The following is a 20607-nucleotide window of genomic DNA, read 5'->3' on the forward strand; positions in this document are numbered from 1 at the left end:
GTTGTAATAAAGTAGTAGGCTTCTTTTTTAGCGAACAGCATCTGGGGTCTATCCAAAATTACGGAGTGTTTGTCTTGACTCTTGACACTCGATAACCCGGGTGTTATTCGTGGGTCTCGGTTGTGCCAGAGTGACCCGGAGACCCTTGCCAGACAAAGCTAATTCGTATCCCAACTCCAACCGATGTATCATCCTTCTCTTGGTACGAGTCGCTGGCCATAGCCCTGGTGCAATGAGCTTGGCAAGGCCTGAAATATGGGGATATTCGCCTGCCGCCTGCCAAACCACCAAAGAGTTGCGCTGGGCTGATCCTTCTTGAGCCCAACGGTCGTACGTGCATCACCACCCGGCCTGATTCCGAGTCGCTCTGAATAGCCCATCGACCTGTACATTGTTTGATCGACATCATCGATATAGAAATCCTCCTTGGTATTGGCCGAGCTGGATGTGTCAGATCGACCCCATCGGGCAGAAAATCGCACAAACAGCCTCGGCTCCTCAGGAACCTGGCGTGTCTGTGCTCGTCACAACACCTTTCGATCCTCAAAGAACATCTTGCTGTAAGTGCTTCGATAATACAACTCAACAACGCATCAGGGGTGAGCAGCTTCCATGGCATCTTCCGAGAAGCACGTCCGCCCCCCTGCATGATCCCCGGGACTACGCCGTTCGATCCTTCTTCCAGACCCAGATCCTTGCCATGTCCTTGAACCAGCCAGCCCACCCTCTCATCCAAACCAAAGTGTTGAGGAGCCGGAGGTATTGCTTGGAAAATATCTCCACGCTCTCATAGTCGTGCGCGTAGCACTCCCAGATCGGCTTGCCGTCCTCCGCAGTACCCGGTGCTACGAGCCCGACTTCTCCTTCCCGCCCTTCCTGGATCCTCAAGCGCGGACCAATGACCAGCGCCCTGCCGACGATGCTCTTGTCGGCCATCAGGCGTGTGGCGGCGTCCACAACGTCCGGGACGGCTGCTAGACCGCACCCGGCCACGAGGCTGTGCCCAGAATTCGGTACGATCGCGGTGTCGGCAAAGTAGGGGCATACCATGTTGATGCGGACGCCCTGCCTCCACGATGAGCCCCGCAGCGTCCGGAAGAGGCCCATGACCGCATGCTTGGAGGTGCCATACAGGACCTGGCCGCTGAGGGGAAGGAAGCTGGCGACGGAGCCGAGCAGCAGCAGATGTCGGTCTCGAGCCGGGTCGTTCCAGGCCAGCCAGAACAGGGCGAGGTGCGTCGTGTACATGACCCCGGTCAGGTTCACGTCGAGGACCTTGAGTTCCGGCGGAGGCGGTCTCTCTATGTCCAGACCGTATGGGTTCTCAAAACCCAACCCGGTGGCGGCCGGCGTCATGTCCCTGATGCCCGCGTTGGCCACGACGGCATCTATGCCCCCGCTGACACTCAACCGGGCGGCAGCTTGGAAAAGGGACACCTGAGACTGCCAGTCCCTAACATCGCAGTGCTGGTAATGGTGATCCTGCGACCCGGTCGACGCTCGCAGCTCGGCAACGAGCTTCTGTCCGCCTGTGTCGTTGATGTCTCCGATAATCACGTTGGCGCCGTGGCTCGCCCAGCGCCGTGCAAAGGCTGCGCCGAAACCCGATGCTCCGCCCGTGATGACGACAGTGTTGCCCGAGACATTGTCAGGATTGTATGGGGCAGAGACGTCCACGGGAGCAGACTGCTTGATCATGTCCACAACATTATGCTGCTGCAGGTAATCCTTGAGAGCCATGCCTACCCAGAGATTCCCTTGAGCATTTGTGGACTATCAAAGTGAGGCAAACGAAGTGGACGGTAGGGACCGTTCTGATTTCAGAGAAGCGGGCAGTAGAATTCTGCAAGGGGCAGTGCCTTAAGTAGCTTGACACTCCCAGATGGCCTGCTAGCACACTGGTCGGTGAATAATTGGAGAAGACACAATGAATCGCTTATTTCAGCACGCGAAGTCCTGATATTGTTCGTCAAGTGGTCCAAAGGCGCGGCTGAAAACATAGTCTATTGCCATCAATCCAGATTATGAATTTTGTAAGGCAAGAGAGAGCAAGGATGGTGATCCTAGTGTGCTCGCTATTTTGTGACAGGCAAACAACGTACACACAGAGTTGTTAAAGTAGCTTGCAAGCTGTGGACTCACCAACCACAGCCGGCATTTGTGCCCAGGATGACTTCTCGCACAGCACGAACCCATGCTGCAAAGAGGCCGGTGCCTACAAGCATAGCGATCTGTGATGCTTGCGTAGTCCCTCTTCGCTGTTGGGAGTACGAACACCGTTGAGATGTGGAGCTCCCAAGGCTACTCATACAGCCATAGGTCCTGTTGATAGATGATACCTGCTGGGGCAAACATAGCAGGTTGTCATACAGCAAGGTTTGGCAACTCGAAGAAGGTCAGGTTTGCAGGACATGAGGATTTCCACTACCCATGTTTGCGAAGAACACATTAATTATGCGAGCAACCGTGATGGGCGCACGGGTTCCACATGAAGTTCTCAACATCAACCTGAACGCCGACGCTACAGCCCACCGGCTGATACTCAAGAGAGGACGGAGACTACGATGTCGAGACCAAGTCAACTTTCGATGTCTCCTCAAGAGAGTCAAATAGACCCGAACCAGATACCTACATGTACCTGATGGTCCCTGACTTGGCAGTCCACCCACACACCACACCTCTAAGGGGTACGTGGATAGCAGAGCCTCCGATGGGGGCTGAGAAACAGATAAAGACTTTGAACTCATGCAAACTTGAATTAGACATAACAAAACTGTGGTCAAGGCTATTGATTGACTCATTTGGACAGATCCAGGACATTTTTTTCAGGAAGTTCATTCATCAGCCCAGTTGGCAGAATGAAGAAGAAGTGATGACAGAAAACACACCGAAAAGCTGTTCAATACGATTTCTATAAAGCTATCTCTGACTGACTTCTAGATCATTTCTTTAGGAACTCTCTACGTAATCACCCGCAACACCTGGCATACGAGACTCGAGCTGATGAATGGGACATTACCTCCAGAACGCTGGCACAACAATCAACTGCGCAAGTTTGCTCCTTCCCTTTCGAAGACTACAACAAGACAAACCACCTCAGATCCACGCTCTTTCCGGGCCCACGCACCATCTGGAAGTTTATGGAAGGCATGTTTGGGTTTGGGTTTGTTTACTACATGGAGTATTTATTTCTGCTCTCTGCCCCGCGACTCTTCACTTTCTTTCTCTCTCTCTCTCTCACACCGTTTTCTTAACCCATCATTGCTAACAGTTGGATAGGTCAAGTTATATATACAGCAATTCCAAGCGACGCCATCACCAGTCTTCATGCAAAATCGTGCCACTCAAACAGCTAGAACCCCCGCTCAAGCCGCCTCCGAAAGAGCAGCCACAGTCTCCGACAATCATCAGCCTGTCCAGTCCACCTCAGCTTCCATCGACTACAACATCCATCCATCATCATCAGCGATGTCCTCCACGATGTCTCCATCGTCCATGTCGCTGCCGATTCGCCAGCGTCCGACAACCAATGGGGACATTTCTGCGATGATGGACTTGTTGCAGTCGAAACTGACCGAATCGCCAGCCGAGATTGTTCTGACGAAAGACGAGGTTCGCCAAGTGGTGGATCAACTCAAGAATCAGGGCAAGATCGCGGCAGAGCTGTCCCAGGTGAAGGAGGACCTCAAAGAGATCCGTTTCTTTACAAGGTTTGTCAACCTGTCACTCGATACCCTCTTCCCAGCATCCACCCCTCCCTCCTCGCAAGTCTACAATCGGAAGCTCGTTCCTGACACTTCACCATCCAGATACGGTGACTATGCCAAGGAGATCTGGACCGACATGAAAGCTTCCAACAGAAAAGAAGACTATGACGACAATATAAAGCTTCCACAAAGGCCCGCGACCGCAGTACACAGATTGAGCATGGGCGATGGCGAGAGTCGAAGCAGTTTTCATACTGCTTTCTCTCTTGCCGCCTCCAATCTCAAGCCGTCTGTACAATTTGAAACGGCAAGCGTCGCCGTGGAGGCCTATGCTGCGCGGAACGTGGCTTGCCACGCGCCGATAGAAGACTTGAGAGCTGCTAAAGACTTCATTGCTCTTACCAACCTGGTAGAGCGTGACCTGGGCGATCTCGTCGACTGTCTGCCGGATAGCCAGTCCGCAAAGCTCAAGGAATGGAAATCAATTCTTGGCTATTTTCAAGCTAAAACTGCTCCCTTGTCTAATGCAGAGTCCTCCGAGAGCGAAGATGCAGACCCCATGCAGAGTAGCTCGGACAAGAACAACTTGCACTCTTCAGAGGAGGCAATCGTTCAACCAAAGGAGCCCTACATCAAGCACGAAGCCCTGATCAACATGCCTCCTTCGACGGCAGAATTCCTCTTCGAGCAAAGTCATTTCGCCTCATGGCCACAATACCCATCCCAGTCGAAATCGAGCTTGCCAAAGGATCGTCGACGGGGCCCGTCCGATCCTTTCCCCGACGTGGCTGGTTCAAAGCGGAAATGGTCCGAAGACATTTCCTCGACACCAGCCTCGCCGACCAAGCGGCAGCGAGTTTCTCAGGACGGAGGGCAAATGAGCCGAGCACCAGGAGAGAGGGAGTTTCATTCGGCCGTGGACACGGTTAGAATGCGACTCATCAAGTTGAGGGAAGGCCCCTCGTTCAATCTTCCCGCTGCGGTTCAAGTGGTTGGGAAGGTAGATGAGGCCGCAAAACGGGTTATCGAGGAGGAATTGTCAGAGGCAGAGCGACGGGCGACTGCAGCTGGGCATGATGCGTAGGACGATGTTGACGAAGATGGTTTTGCTGGCTTATGGGGATAACGGTAAGTCTTTCCTTTGTTTACCTAACTATTGTCACTCCTTTGGCGTTGCTTTTTGGTCGTTCGGCGGTCTGTTGTCTTGTGTCACATGCAGCCGTCTGTTCAGGCTGTCCACTCATTTCATGTAGATAGGTAGATAGGTAGATAGTTAGATAGATGAGCGGCGAAGTCGGACTCCATTGGCCTCCACGTTGGCGCCGTTCGGATACCTGCTCTGGCAACCAGAATTCAGGCAACAATGGAGACGCACCGATACTGTACTTCAAAATTTAAATTTCTTTCTAGTTTCCAGCTCTGCTACTCTGATATCGCTTGTACTAGCCCTTTCGCGAGACTCTCCCCTCGTTTCATTCCTATCCGGAGTGCGATCGTCGATGGTACTTGAGCTCAAGGCTCCACATCGCCTGCGGTGTATAAGACCAGGGGGACCAGCTCAACGATCCCACCACGGCTGTTGACTTCTCTTCGGTTTGGCATTGTTCCTCGACTGCAATTCCCTTGCATGTTGCTCCTTGTCTGACACCAAATCTCTGTTGTGGCGTCGGTTTCGTGGCGACAAGAAATTCATCGACGAAGAGGTTCTCGCCACATCCTTTTGGCGACAGAGATTCTCAAACGGACCTCCAAGGTCACCTCCTTGCTCACACATCGCATCGATCAGGCGAGGCAGTGCGTGGGCGAAAGCATTGACCCGTTTCCGGACCCTAACATATGCTTTTGACATCCCTTGCTGCTGTTTCCACCGTTGAACACACTCCTTACTCCTCGGCCTGCCCCGCCTACAGTGATGGCACTGGACCTGGTGGCAGATCAACTCGAATAAAACCTCATATCCTGGCGAATGCGTTCTACCATGGCTGTCGTTAACCTGAAATGAGCTAGCCCATGGCGTGGCATAATGATAGTCAAGGTCGTCGAACATGACTCCACCCTCGACTGCTTCGAAGCCCTTGATCTCGGCAATATGCAGTACCATATACTCATACAGACAGAGCCCCTGCGAGAACTTTGGAACATGTTCATCGCACGTTGGTGGCAGGTGCAGCCTCGTGTCCCAAAAGGGGATTTGAGGGTCGTGCTCGTGATGGGACCAGCGTGCGGCCCAGTTGAGCCGGGTCATGACCGTCCGGAATATGTGGCCCCCCGGTAACCTGGCCAGTAGAGTTGCAGCATCTTGCATCTTTGCAAAGAGCAAGAGGAAGGCGGCGAGATGGTCGTCGTCGTTCTTGGGTTTGTGGACCATGATGGTAGCATAGTGGCGAATCCACTGGACTTGCTTGAGGAGGCGTGTCACTAGAGGATCGTCCAGACTCGTGATTCCAAACCGTTTGTGATGTCCGCGCTTGTTCTCATCATGCCACGATATGTCGACCCAAAGCCATTCAAGCGGGTCATAGTGTGGGAATATCTGGATAAAGAGCGTCTGGAGCTTTGTGAGTGTCGGGGGCACACAGATGTATTCCATCTCCCGCCTAGCCTGTCGACTTGTGTTTAACAGCCCGGTGGAATCAGGACCTTCCGAGACTAGATAGAAGATCCGGCGTCTGATTGGCCAAGGTAGAGAGAGCAATGGTGATTTGCTGTTCAATTCAGGTGGTGAGGCCATGGTGACGATGAGCGGCTATGAAGGCAGTCTGTAGGCTTTGGCTTTGGTTGTCGCAACTTGACGGATTTGCGAAGGCATGATGGTCTCGCAAGATGGCTGAGACGAAAGGGCAAGTCTTTTTAAATGCGATTCCGACACGTTATGATTATCTTCTCTAAATGAGCCATACATGCTCAAACTCGGTTCTGCCTGAACCACAAGCTGCCTTCCCACGGTTGGACAATCGGAAGGGAGGTTCCTGGCTGGCGGAGGTGTTCCGGTCTGGAATGGTGGGGTGCCGGCCCTGTGGGACCTTCGAGCTCGCCACCGACTACCGGCCCAGCTAACCAAAATTTCTCGACTGACAGACAGCCCATTGAGTCACATATAGTAGCTTACAGACATCTACTTCTGCATTCACGAACACGCTCCCTTCCTCTCTGTCAGCTGTCCCAGGACTTGACTCGGCCCAATTGAACATACTCCAAACATGGCTGCCAAGCTACCGAACAAGAAGTGCGGTATGTCCCTCTCTGCCTCTCCGATTCTCGGCGTGCGTCGTCTCAGGATTCTAACGGCGGGGTCATGGTCGCAGGTGTCCTGGGTGCGACTGGCTCTGTCGGCCAGCGCTTCATCCTCCTGCTGCAGAACCACCCTTCCTTCACTCTGCAGGCCGTCGGCGCCTCCCCGCGCTCCGTCGGCAAGAAGTACCGTGATGCCGTGAGGTGGAAGCAGTCCTCGCCCATGGGCGCCGTCGGCGACCTCGTCGTCCGCGAGTGCAAGGCCAGCGAGTTCGGCGACTGCGACATCGTCTTCAGCGGTCTCGACTCGGACGTCGCGCAAGATACCGGTACGTCATTCGCGGGCAAGAACTGCCAGGCTCGGTGAGAGCAAGAATCTATCAGTTGCTTACAACTCGGGCTGCACACAGAGATGGAGTTCCTCAAGGCCAACCTCGCCGTCTTCTCCAACGCGAAGAACTACCGCCGCGACCCTCTCGTGCCCCTCGTCGTCCCGACCGTCAACCTCCCTCACCTCGCCCTCATCCCCCACCAGCGCAAGCAGCACGGCCTCGAGAAGGGCTTCCTCGTCTGCAACAGCAACTGCGCCGTCATCGGCCTCGTCATCCCCTTCGCCGCCCTCAAGGCCGCCTTTGGCGACATCGAGTCCGTCTCCGTCGTCACCATGCAGGCCGTCTCAGGCGCCGGCTACCCGGGCGTCAGCTCCATGGACATGATCGACAACGTCGTGCCGTACATCCCCAGCGAGGAGGACAAGCTCGAGACCGAGGCGCAGAAGATCCTCGGCGGCGTCAACGCCGACGCCACGGCCTTTGAGGAGCTCAAGAGCATGCGCGTCTCGGCCTCGTGCAACCGCGTCCCCGTCCTCGACGGCCACACCGCCTGCGTCAGCCTGCGCTTCGCCAAGCGCCCGCCCCCCTCGGCCGAGCAGGTCAAGGAGGCCATGCGCAACTACACCTCCGAGGCGCAGACCCTGGGCTGCCCCTCGGCCCCACAGCCGTCCATCCAGGTCTTTGACGAGCCCGACAGGCCGCAGCCCCGTCTCGACCGCGAGCTGTCGAGGGGTTATACCGTCAGCGTGGGCAGGGTGCGCGAGGACGAGAGCGGCATCTTTGATCTCAAGTTTGTCGCGCTGAGCCACAACAGTACGTCTTCCCAGTGGCAACCAGTAGTATATTGTCCGTTGTGCTAACTTTTGTGGCAGCTGTCATTGGAGCTGCGGGATCCTCAATACTGAATGCCGAAGCTGCGGTGCTCAAGGGTTACGTGTAGCGAATGAGCACGGATGTGTTGGAGTGCTAGAGAAAAGAAAAGGGAATTCTTGATCAAAAAGGAAAACTTTGAAAAAGGCATTGCGGTTCAATAGAAAGAATGGGTTTGCGGCGTCAATACATTTGTCTTGATCTATATGCTGCCTCCTTTTGACTTCTCGTAGGTCAACCCATGAATCCAAGCAGGCTCATGACCTCGGGTTGTAGACCGTCAGTCATTCTGGACTGATCAACCCTCGCTGCAAATTGGACAAGTATTCTACATCATGACCATTAGACCCTCGTACCCGCTGTCTAAGTCAGACCGCAATACCAAGATCGGGTTTCAGCATCCTATCCAGCGGGCATAGAATATGGTCAGTGTCTGAAATCATGAGATTAACCTTGAGAGGGTTCACTCAGGCAAGCACAAGTACTGGTAGCTCTCCAGCTACCTCGACTTGACAGTTATTGTCCAAAAGACTCTCGCCTTCACTCGCGGATAGATGCCGGGCTACCGGGCTACAACGGCACCATCCGCCGTTACTAGGACTTCCCCGGAGGTGGCGAGCCCGACCTGGCACGAATTGCGCGCCAGATACATCACAACGGATCAGCCCTCAAAGTCTGACCCCTGGTGCACCACCTGCTAACTCACATCACCGGCCCAACCCAGGGCCGGGTCAGCTCCGGCGGTCAGCACTTGATGCACCCAGCCTTTCGAGGTGTCTTCACACCGTTGACGGACATCCATGTCCACGGCTTCGCCCCGTGCGCTTTCAACACCTTCCTTCAACGCCCCGGGGTGGGATAGTTTCTCTGGCAACTATGAGATATGCCATTCCTCGAGACGCCGTCCGCATGAGGGCATTCATCGGCCCTCTCTGGTTATTGTTCGAGGACGCGGCTGGCGGCATCGACAAGGTCCGGGTTCTAGACAGCGGCAGGGTGCTGGCCAAGGTCCTGGGCAGCGCGGAGGGCCCGGGCATCGTCGCCCCTGACGAGACTGTCATCTAGGTTGATGGCCTGGACCGAGGATCCCTGAAGCCGGTCGGTCTGGAGGAGAACGAGAAGCACGGGGGCTGGGTTCTTCCACCGAAGGGCGGAGCGGCGATCCTCCGTAGAAAAGGAAAAATCTGTTGATAGACTTTATAGCAGAGTTTGCATACGCACATACACACGAAACGAAACGAGATGAGATGATGCCCTCGCCACCAAAGAGCCCACTTTCAGGGGAGTCAATGATGTGCGTCTGGATATGCACGATCGTATACATGCACGCAGGGCCACGTCAGATGGCGAAATGCCGGTAAACTGCCGGCTCGGTTGCAGTGTCGTGCTTGTCACAACCTGCTCGATTGTGTTCTGCGGCTGAAGAGGACAGGGTCGACGTTTCCACATACTCCATGTATGACCCTTTTTGGGAATCTCTGACCAGCATGCCCTGCTTCAAGGGTTTCAGATATCCACACCCTGGCTACCCAATACAGAGAGGTCCCGGGATTCTCTCCCCAGTGTCTGTACTCTACTTTTACAAAGTTTCGTAGACGCGTATGAAATGATCTAGGCCCCTCGAGAACAGTGCGCATATACCTCCCGCAGGAATAGCAGAATCAAAGTGGCGTCGTGCCTTCTTGTTACTCCGTACTCACCCTTGGTCCAAAGGACATTCACCACCAAAGGCATCTACTGGGCCAACGAGCCAATGATAACTGGAGATGGCACCACCCGGAGCTTTATGAAAGGTCGCCCGTGGTATCCAGTAAAGATAGCCAACAGGCTGCAATACCGGAAGCCGCCCGTCAGCACTATCCACTCTTTGGGTGGGTCGACAGGCACTCCGCACCTCTTGCTGTCGATTCCCACTGATCAGCATCGAGCCGAATTACAAGAGAGTACCGTTGGTGGTCGGGTCTGTGGAGGGGGTCGCATCGCGTGTGTGCTGCTTCAAGTGCCATCAGATGATGATCTTCTGGTCCCGATCTCTCTCACTAGCATCGACCAGTGGAGACTTGGAGACGAATCTCCGTCAAACCCTCCCCCCGGCCAAGGCTCGGGAGGAGAGATGACAGTTCTTGATCGCCGTTATCTCTGCAGACTCGATGTCATCCCAAGGCTGAAGTCGAACATCAGTGTACCCATATTTCCTGGGGCAAAAGAGCAATCTAGACCGTGGAGACAAGCTCCCGATGATTGGATCAACCGTGCCTCGGTGGTTGTCACCTCGCGCTGGCTGCTGGACCGGTGAGAGTTCAGCCACGGGCATTAATGCCTGCATGGAAGCAAGTTATGATGTGTTATCGTGCATCGCACCTACACACCAATCAGACGAGAGAATAGCCTGTCCTTCACGCGACAAGCAACATCCTTGGCCATTTGAACAACGCAATAGGAAGGATGCCAAGATGTACTCGCGGGCTGAGCTGAGTGCCCCCGCAAACTGCTCACCGCGAAGGTGCCCAGACCCGTCCGTGTTATGGGCCTGAAGTCACAGTTGGTGTGTTTCAGGGTTCTGTCGGGACAAATGGTCTATCTTGCTCCATAAGTATGTAGGATCAACGTCTCTACAGACTACACTCCGCCTAAGCTTCTAATAACCTTTTGCCATGGATGTCCTGATACCTTGCTTTGCCATCTGCTTCAAGAGCTTGATAACGAGGCACACTTGGAGACGTAGTCACGTTTAAAATCAAGCGCCATTATTGTGAGGTGGTAAGCGGTGAACGTCATGGTTTGAAAACGATGATACAGAGATAACACCGAAAGAACTGTTATATACCGTATCTTCGTCAGCAACTCTGAGTATTCGAAGAAAAGGGAACTTCGAACATGTCAACGAGAACGTGGAGTAGCTGCTGTGCTTGGAGGCGGTTGTCGCATAATGCCAGGGCTTGGTGGGTATGGCTGATATACTGAAATGAAGAGGATCGTTATCAGCGGCAACGTGGCGGAGTGGTTAACGCGCCAGCCTGTACGGATCCCTCTTCCACTATCTAGAATTACCCATCATACTAACAATCAACAGGCTAAGCTGGTTCCTTCGGGAGCGTGTGTTCGAATCACACCGTTGTCGGTTTCTTTTTTTGGTTTTGATCATCAACCTCACCATCTCGTTTCATTTTTGTCACGTCCACAGTGTAGTCCTGATCTCCTCTCTTCTTTTAATTTTTTTCTACCTTCTGCCTTCATCGAACAGTGGACGCTTTTGGAGACAATCCAGCAGGCAAAGGCAGCTTCGCGCCCACAGACAGAGACCGGGACGTCTCCGCGGTAGTGTCCTGTATCAGGACCAAGTCGAGCTGGTAAGAGACCAATGAATTTCCCGACACTTTGCAACCAGGAAGGACCATGCATCCTTCTGCCGGGCTTTTGCTGTTTCGGGGCACATGCATCGAGGAGGAGCAGAACGACAAGATCCGGGGAATGAATGAGAACAGGAGTCTTGCATGTGTTCAATCACGAGCTCAAACAGGTTCCTACACGTACAGCAACGAGACACATTGTGAATGTATTTCCTGCACACAACATTGCCAATGGGCATGCATCCCTGTCACGGTATTACCCGCATGCTTGATGGGAGATGCAATCGTTGAGGGGAGTTTGGGGTGACGAGATTGATGTTGCTTTGACCGCTACCGTAGCATTGCCCTCTCCCGCGGCCAAGACCAAAATGCAAACACTTGGGCGTAGATCCTGAGTGCTTCATCCGAGCCCTTTGCTTCTGAATTCGTTCTGGATGCTCGGACGCCGCTGCAGAACCATCAGTTTGTCGACTCTGGTACGCTACAGCCTACAGATCATCTGTGGGGTGCAAGAGATATGTGATACTTGCGCACACCCCCTCTTCACTTGTTTATGCCTGCTCACTGTTCAGGCCTTGCTCTGGCCAGCGCGGTCGTGGTGAAGCCATGGTCCGGGAAGACGAGGTGTCAGCTACCTACTCCGTATGGAGAGGCAGTTCTTCCTCAGCATGCTGGACAGGAGCTCCGTGCAACCTCGACCAGGAATAAACTTTCCTTGGAAACAGAGCGCATTTGATCCCTCCGTCCTAGCCCCGGGGGGGTGTGAGGTCATTTGGAACCATGTGGAAAAAGCAAAACGGATTACCTACTCAGTTAGGTATTCAGAAGGGTGGGCAATATGCCAGTGTAACTGTTTTGCTTTCCCAAAGGTTTCGTGGGCTGGCAGGTTCGCGCCAAGGTGCCAACCCGGCATTATGCGCGCGTTGATGATTGCCGGTTCAGGACCAAATGACGCTTGTTGTCGCCGATCAGGGCTGAGGGAATAGTAGAAGAAGCAAAGTGTGTGAGCGGGAGGGGGTGTTGCATGGCGAGGGGAGTGCGGTCAAGTATCGTCTCGTTCTGACTGGAGCGGAAGGCAATCCGGACCGCATGCTGACCGAGGACGGAATTGCATCAGTGATGAATTTGATCAAAGTAAGACAAGTACATAGCTACGGAATAGGTAGAGCAGAGCAGGTAGGTCAGTCGTGCCCTCTCGAACTACGTACATCACTCACTGTCTGATATCGGGCGCTTGCACCATCATCTCATCTCAACCATGACCGTGGCCGTTTTTAACCGACTTCGTCACGTCGCAGGACTGAGCTGATAAGGTCGCACGAAATTGTGAAGGTCATCCTTCCGGGCACAGCAAGGGGAGGGAACTGCATCGAGCCATCGAGGCAGTGTCCTCGCCGCCATCTTGCTTTTTTCCGCCCCCATGTCCGTGGAAGCGGAAGAACACCCGAGCATATTGCGGTCGAGAGGTGTTCTCGTCAACTGCCTATCGAGAAACGAATGCCGTGAAAGTGTAGTGCCGACCAGAGAAGACACGAGGTCAGAGGGGAGACCCTTGGATGTCACCACCTGTCAAAGACGGTGGCAGCAGCCTATTTGTTCTCAATCATGGTCTGGGTTTGAAGCGCCTCAATCACGCAGCAGCACCATACGGAGCTGCCAGAACGAGGCCTGAAACGGCATGGCTTGGCTCTCAGAAGCTCAACGACAGGAGTCGTGGGAGAGAAAAAAAATAAATGGTGGACGGGTCTGCCGTGCATCGCCAGCTTGTGGGCATGCCTGGTCCCTCCCTCCCCATCCCCCTGTCCCGAACGAGTGAGAGCATTCACCGGCCACAGGGATCACCCTAGTCGCCGAACCCTCCTAAATGCTCACCGGTCCCCTCATCGTGCCCTCCATCTTCAGTGGCTTCTTGGCCTCGTGGACGAACCAGAGGCATGCCGGGTCTTGGAAGCGCGCGAGCAGAGAAATGCCAACAAATGCCCCCTTGTCAACCAGTGAAGAGAGTGTATGTGCTGCGACGGCAAACGTCGGGTGATTTGATTGCTGTCGCAATGGCTTTTTCTGCACTTTTGCGTGGGATCCTCGAGAGGTTGCTTTTCCTGCTCTCTCCCAACAGGACCGTGGGCGTGTTGGGATTGGTCCGGGCACGTCGAAGGGGAACAGACGAGGTCTGTTGGTGGAGAGTCTGCTGGTGGAGATGAGAGGGTCCTGCAAATCCGGGCAAGCCCAGCCTTATGGTCACCTACGACATCCATCAATCTTGCCCCAGCGCGTACCTACTGGGGTTTAAAGAGGTACCACCATCTTTTCAGGGGCAAGTGATCACCATGGCAAGTGTGCCACTGCACGGCCGACGACGGGAATTTGCATTGCCAAGGCCTGCTGTTTCAAGGTGACCCAGCGTCCCGCGTCCTGGGACCTCTGCGCCTCGAGTCCTCATATTTCGACGCCCAAGATTTCCAGGAACTTGCCCGACGAGCGAACTCAGAATCCCTGGAAATAAGCTTCGCCATCCATGCTGCGGGGGTTGGAATTTTCGCTGTCGAGTGTACATGGCGAAATCCCTGGCAGGAGGAGATGGCCGTGGTCCTACAGGGACTTGCGCCATGACTATCGCGGGTAGGGGACGAAGGCACAAAGCTACGGAGTAGGTAGGTTATAATATCTGGCGATATATGTTTTGAAGGCTTTGGGGAGAGAATACACCCCAATGTGAGTTGCACTGGGCATAGTTGACCAAAGCTTGGTACGAAGACCTGAACATGCTTCAGCATCTGGACAATCGGCACCGTAGACACAACCAGAGAGAGAGGATTTGATGTACGAAGTAGGTAGTCGACACCAAACTCCAAAGAGTTCCCACTCTTTGTCGCCCCATCCTGCTGGCCGTATCCAATCGACGCCAACCGCGACTTCGGGGTTGCTAGCGACAGAGTTTGTTGTCGGTTGTGAGGACTAGCGGGTGCCCACTCTCGAGACCGGCCGGGGTTTCTGCTGTGCGCACGCCGTCTGATTGGCACGATAGGCCTACCTAGCGCCCACAAGGCTTCTGTTAGGCTTGAGCTCTAGCGTCCGTAGTGTCGTCGTCCAAAGAGACGTGCTGTGGACGTCGTCTTTCGTTTTGAAACGCCCACTTTTCTGCTTCCTGACATGCAGAGTAAAGTACCTAGCCATCCACGCCATCACCCTCTTAGCTCGTGCTGACTGCGGAGCACTGGACCAGTATGGTCTGGAGTATCGAACTCTCGGTCCCATAAGGCTGCCTACTTCTGCTTCTGCTTATTTACCTCCCTCGGCTTTGTTTGATGCTCTGGATACAACTACTTGTAAATACAAGCAATGGTCAGGTGGAGTCAGCGCAGGCCGGACGGACGGGGGGAGGGGAGGTCGCGGGTCGCGGGTAGTAACTACTTGTAGTGTGAGTGTGCGTGTGTGGTTGAGGAGAGGAACCGAATCCTGTGACTCGAGTTCCAAGCCCCCAAGCTTTCCAGACCATGCATGGCATCCATGGATTTGGACGTGACCCTGTCCAGGACTCACAAATGCGCTGTTGTGTATGGTCTGTGCTGCTGGGTTCGCATCCCGAGCTCTGCCCTGTTCTCCACTTACAGTCAATTACCTGCCGGGCCAGGGCGTGCAGCACACTTTGTGCAGATTTCGAGAAGCTAGCGTCCAGGGCTTCCCCATCCTACAAGTACCAGCGCACTCCATGGGGTATGCCGTATCTGAGAGTCTGCGTGCAAACCTGTACAGGTACGGAGTATGATGCTACAAGTAGGAGGGCCGGGACCACGGTGTGCTCGTTGCGACCATCCTGAGAACCTGGTCCTTTCGTCAGTGGCCCGGAGGCGGTAGTACGAAGTACAGAACGCCCAGAGACGGAGAGGTTCCTGTCTGTGGTCCGCGTGTGTGATGATGGGCATGCCAAGGTCTGCTTGGGTGCCTGCCTGCCTGCCATGCCTGCCGAGTGCATCCAGCATCACATCCCAGATTGATGAAAATAACGTTGAACATGCTCTCACTCCTTCCCTGAACAGAGTGTATCTGTCTCATCGTATTGTTTTGTTTATCTCTCTCTTTCTCTCTCCCTCACATACTCCGTAGAGTAACCAGCGCAAAGCATTAGATCCGTCACGCCCGGTCCATCCGGTTGGCATCGTTCGGGGTTCTTGTTTGGTTGAGCCTTGCGTCCGAAACAAAAAAGAAATCTCCCTCTTTCACGCCTACAAATACGCTGGGCTGCCGTCCAGTTTAGGTTATCGTGGTCTTTCTCGTGGGACACTCGCACCTTCCTTGCATTCTGGATGCCCACCTTCCTGGCTGTTGTGCATCCTGTGGCACTTTCTTCTTCCTCCTCTACTTCCTTGCTTCTACCTATCTATCCCATTGCCTTCAATTCATGACAATTCATAGGTAACCATCGCAACCACTCACCATTTTCAACATCTCGACTCTGCCTGCACGACTTTACCTCCCACCATCATCATCCACCCGCCTTCTGTGCACGCGTGCAAAACGTTCCCACCCCTGTCTGCATTTTGCGGCGCTGGTACCTTGTCATCGCAACTAAAACGTACACGCCACTCAAAAATCAAGAAAGCCTCTTGACCGATTGCGTCTGCGCATCGAGAGCGCAGACCGGAAAGCGCCACCCTAGAAGCCAATCGACCACTGTTAACAGTTGATGCGTCCTATCTGATCGAACAGGCTCATCCAGACAGGCTATTTTCGTCCCGCACATCCTGCCTCTTATCAAACAACCCGTCGACTATATCAGCGATTTAGACGGGGCACCACACTACCTACCTACTCTCACGGAGCCCTTCTCGTCCGTCTCGCCTTGTGTGTCTTGTGCACTCTCACACTACCCTACCAGCAGCATTCGTCCCAACCGACATCTGCACCAAGCAGCAAGCTTCTGTGCTCGTGAACGAAGTGGTAGGCAATAGCGACGTTCATCCATCGCCTTCCTCCTTACTTTACCGTTATATGCACAGAAGGTGAGCTAATCTTGCTTGCGATAGCCTCCGGGAGTCACACATGCACACGCACCACGACTACTACCGCCGCGACGCAGCCTGGTTCAAGTCATTTAGGTCGAGTGTGGACACTGGAAGACCAGACGTGTCTACCCACTCCACCCTCCCTCTCTGTCTGGTCTGCCTGTCCTTTCTTCCCACACCCACCTCGAACAGGCCAAAGTACACCCCTCGTCCCATACCCCTTCCAGAGGGTCCCACATCCCGGCACCCGCTAGCGTACAGGAGTCGAGTCTAGCGTGCAGAGTGGACGGTACTCAGAAGGACCAGTACCAAGAAGCAAGATCGGAAGGGAGGGTGACAAAGTGTTCGAGTCCCATCTCGCGCCGGCGCACCCACAACAATCTTGCCCGCTTGTCTCTTCCAGACTGCCAGAGGACAGAGGGTACATCAGGTACATAATCTGTTTCTGTTTCCCATCTGCGACAGCTCCCTCCGTCTCACCCAAAGCCACTCCCCCCTCCCCTCGTCCTCCCTCTTACCACACACTCCACGAAACCACCCCCCCCAAAGACCTCCTGGCGGCCCATTTCAATACAGCCTTCCTCATTCCCAACCCACCGAATTCCTTTCTCCAACCCGCGGCGCACGCATCATCTCTCACCCCCAACTTTTTCCATCATTCATTTTCGTCGCGCACTCTCGTACATCTTTAACATTGCATACCATTAGCATTCCTGCCTCCTAGATCGCGTTCGCGCCGTCAAGGTCCAACCATATTTTGCCATAATCCACTCTCGTCCGGTTCTCCGTCGCGTCTTTCGAAATACCATCGCAAAATTAAGGCCAACTCGACGCCGAGTAAAAACCCACCAGCGACGTTTTCGAATCCATCCTCACCACCACTCTCAACGCGCGCGCAACACGGAACCCCACAGTAGGGCCCTTCCCACTGCCGCAGCTCCATCCTCGATCTGCGCGATCACCACTCCTTTGTCGGCATCGTCTTGACACTTTTATCTGTTCTGTCGCCTGCTCTGAATGCACCACGAGGCATGAGCGAGGATCCCATCACCACCGGCGCATCATCTGTCGCGCCATTCACCGCGGTCTCGACGTCGAGTCGCGCCAGTCCGTTTGCTCCATCGAACGGTCCGCCGAAGAATGCGATGGCTGCCTCGTCGTTCATGTCGCAGTCGCAGCCTTTCAGGCCAAACGTCACGTCGCAGTCGGCTTTTGCGTTGTCACTCGCTGTACACCCCTTCGATCGCGATGCGACAAAACCAGTCGGAACCCCCTTCTCAGCGACAAACTCCTCCTACATGTCCTCCGTACTTATTCGACGGCTGCCCATGAACACCTCGGAAGAACAGCTCAGGATCATGACCCTCTTCTCTAAGGAACGAGTTGACGTCGAGCTACTACCGCCGGAGCAGTCGGATGATGTGGGCTTCAGGTCTGCGATTCTCAGGTTTGAGTCTCCGGCCGGCGCGCAAGAGGCGAAAAGCATTCTGGATGGCAAGTCGAATATCTCGAATGATGCCAAGATGATCGTTGAGATCATCGGCGGTAGCAGCCCAATCTCGGGCAGGCGGTATCTCGGTGATGCTGGTCTCTCGAACGGTATCAATGGAGCTTCCACCGCGACTTCTTCAGCAGCATCGTCGGCCACTTCGTCGCGACAAACATCGCGCTTTGGTGCCTCTTTCCAGTCACCTCTGGAAAAGATCTCGCCGCCCATGAACGCGGTGTATGGAGTTAGCTCGGACCTCGCCAATTCTGAACCCAGTAGCAACTACCAGAGCATCTTTTCGCCGCAGTCTCCGATCGGCAACCACCTGGCCGATCGCACTCGCATCTCGGGCAAGTCGCTCATCAACAACGACGCGGCCGATGACGATGAGACGGGTGAGCTTCTGAAGGATCCAGTTGCGTATGCCGAGAATGGCGCACTGTCTGCTCAACAGCGCCGCGCCACCGCGCCACAGATTCCTATCACTTCTCGTCTTGCCGGACTCTCGCTCAATACAAATGCCAACATGGGACCATCCTCAGTGCCCCCTTACGCGCATCACGGGCTGGCGTCTCTATCGGCACATCCGAACACCATGTCTCCCACAGGAATGAACGGATCCGGACCCTCGCTGAATTACCAGATGGGCAACCAGCATTACCGCGCTCATAACTTCCCGCCTGTCAACCCGGCAGACCAAAATCCTCCCTGCAACACCCTCTACGTGGGCAATCTGCCGGTCGACACCTCCGAGGAAGAACTGAAGGCTATGTTCTCCAAGCAGCGCGGCTACAAGCGACTGTGTTTCCGCACCAAGCAAAATGGCCCAATGTGTTTCGTCGAATTTGAGGATGTGTCGTTCGCCACCAAGGCTCTTCATGAGCTGTACGGCCACATGCTTCACAACAGTGTCAAGGGTGGCATCCGTCTGAGCTTCTCGAAAAATCCCTTGGGCGTCAGGTCTGGCCAAGCACCCGGCCAGAATAGTGCCAATTCCATGGGAAACATGAACGGAATGATGGCCAATGCGGGAGCTGGCTTCACATCGGCAAACGGACCCCCGCCGGGCCTCAGCGCGCCTCCAGGCCTTGCGTCCAACGCGAGGATGGCTTTCAACAATGCGCCTGTCACGAATAACGGTTCTTTCTCAGCGTCCCCCTTCTCTACCACTTCTAGCAATGGCTGGGGAACTCCAGTGTACCACCCCTCCATGACAAGCTCTGGACCCGGGTCTGTCGCATCAGGCAACAACTCCGGGTTTCCTCCCTTCATGATGGGTAAATAAGTCGCGGCGTGAGCCCATCACTTCGGAACATCGTTTCGGCTCTTCGTCACCATTTCTCTTCGCGCCCTCTGCATTCGACCTAATCTGGAGTTATCAATTTGCACCGCAGTGGTTTTTTGTTTTCGACTATTTCGTTCTGACATTTCATATTCCGTATCATTTGGTTCACCATTCGCTAGCATCTACATTGGTGGTTATGAAGTGGCGCGGCATTTGTGGTTCCAGCGTTTGATGGTGTTCTCGTTTTACCTCGGATCTATTCCCCCTCAGCGACTGCTTGTTCTCTTATGGAGTTTAGAGGTCATACGGCGCTCACGACTTTGGCAACTGGCATGAAACTGTGCCTTAATATGTCGACTTTCTCTTGCTGAAAGCAGCGGGCGCTTCCCCGAAACAATGCGCACACCTTGGTCCCTACCAAAGGCATCGTCTTCAGCAGACTCATTGGCCAATAATCCCCGGCACGGTTCCGCGGGCAAGCCGAAGTGGGGGAAGCATTCAGCTTCAGGTCTCTTCTCATCTTCAGTTATTGTCGTGCCAAAGTTCTGTTTAATACGACTACACTTTCAACTATCGAAAAGGATCAAAAAGCACCAGGAAAGGGCTTGCTGGGGTAGTACTCGGGAAGTGTACAGCAAGGGTGCAAACAAAAAAAAACGGGTGAAAATATTCTGGGTATCAGAGCAGCATTTTCGAGAGGGAACCGAAAAGGGCATGGAAAAAGGTGTTCTCATACAATACACCGAGCGAACAAGACCCTTGCGAAAGCGAGGGGCGCTCACGACGGAGCATGAAGGGAATTTTGCGATTGTTTGCATTTTCGGAAGGACCCATAGCGTTACGGATTGTTGCACTTGTTGGTCGGATGGCATTCGCATTGGGAGGAGCATCAAGACAAGATTATGGCCATCCCGTCAGGCGCGGTCGCAGAGATATCCCCCCTTCTTGCTCGCCGGGCACGCGAGCTAGGCGAGCAGGGCTCATATTTCCCTAGTCCATCTATAGGCGCTACATTTTCGTTGTGGTTCTTCTGTCTCCTAGTTTGTCGTTTTTTGGTTTCCTTGGGCGCGGCATATCTCCCTCGTTTGCGTTCCTCATCAGGGCACAAGAAGTCCAGTTGCTCTCATCTACGTCGGGATTGGGATCGGGGATCATCACTCCACTTCTTTTTTGGGAGGAGGGAGCGGGAAAGCGTGGCGATCATAAGGTGTTCTTCTTTTTTCAATTCATGGGATCAGGGTAGCATGTTCTTTCCCACTTCCTCGGTGGACATTATCAACTGGGCCTTTCCTATACGGTAAACTATATTAGGGACAAATTCATGTGAGCGAGTTCTTTCA

The 20607-nt window shown here is 54.1% G+C and overlaps 5 protein-coding genes across 5 annotated transcripts; 3 read left to right on the top strand and 2 right to left on the bottom strand.

Moving 5' to 3' along the window:
* Nucleotides 1–660: 660 nt before the first annotated feature.
* Nucleotides 661–1740, bottom strand: E0L32_011314 (uncharacterized protein; the record flags this gene model as incomplete). The annotated part of the gene is made up of 1 exon (XM_031134030.1): nucleotides 661–1740. The coding sequence occupies one exon, from the start codon at nucleotides 1738–1740 to the stop codon at nucleotides 661–663; it is 1080 nt and encodes a 359-aa protein (XP_031000708.1).
* Nucleotides 1741–3480: 1740 nt separating this feature from the next.
* E0L32_011315 (uncharacterized protein) lies at nucleotides 3481–4791 on the top strand (the record flags this gene model as incomplete). Its single annotated transcript, XM_031134031.1, has 1 exon — nucleotides 3481–4791. One exon carries the CDS (start codon nucleotides 3481–3483, stop codon nucleotides 4789–4791), a length of 1311 nt encoding a protein of 436 aa, XP_031000709.1.
* Nucleotides 4792–5590: 799 nt separating this feature from the next.
* E0L32_011316 (uncharacterized protein) lies at nucleotides 5591–6438 on the bottom strand (the record flags this gene model as incomplete). Its single annotated transcript, XM_031134032.1, has 2 exons — nucleotides 5591–5611; nucleotides 5659–6438. 2 exons carry the CDS (start codon nucleotides 6436–6438, stop codon nucleotides 5591–5593), a joined length of 801 nt encoding a protein of 266 aa, XP_031000710.1.
* Nucleotides 6439–6907: 469 nt separating this feature from the next.
* E0L32_011317 (uncharacterized protein) lies at nucleotides 6908–8210 on the top strand (the record flags this gene model as incomplete). Its single annotated transcript, XM_031134033.1, has 4 exons — nucleotides 6908–6938; nucleotides 7013–7267; nucleotides 7349–8083; nucleotides 8143–8210. The coding sequence occupies 4 exons, from the start codon at nucleotides 6908–6910 to the stop codon at nucleotides 8208–8210; spliced, it is 1089 nt and encodes a 362-aa protein (XP_031000711.1).
* A 9314-nt stretch (nucleotides 8211–17524) lies between these two features.
* On the top strand, nucleotides 17525–19267 carry E0L32_011318 (uncharacterized protein; the record flags this gene model as incomplete). Its single annotated transcript, XM_031134034.1, has 1 exon — nucleotides 17525–19267. One exon carries the CDS (start codon nucleotides 17525–17527, stop codon nucleotides 19265–19267), a length of 1743 nt encoding a protein of 580 aa, XP_031000712.1.
* Between the last annotated feature and the right edge of the window lie 1340 nt (nucleotides 19268–20607).

Source organism: Thyridium curvatum (assembly GCF_004353045.1).
Source record: "Thyridium curvatum strain D216 chromosome Unknown NODE_103_length_128479_cov_82.219210, whole genome shotgun sequence".
In the NCBI taxonomy this organism is placed as follows: Eukaryota; Fungi; Ascomycota; class Sordariomycetes; order Thyridiales; family Thyridiaceae; genus Thyridium; species Thyridium curvatum.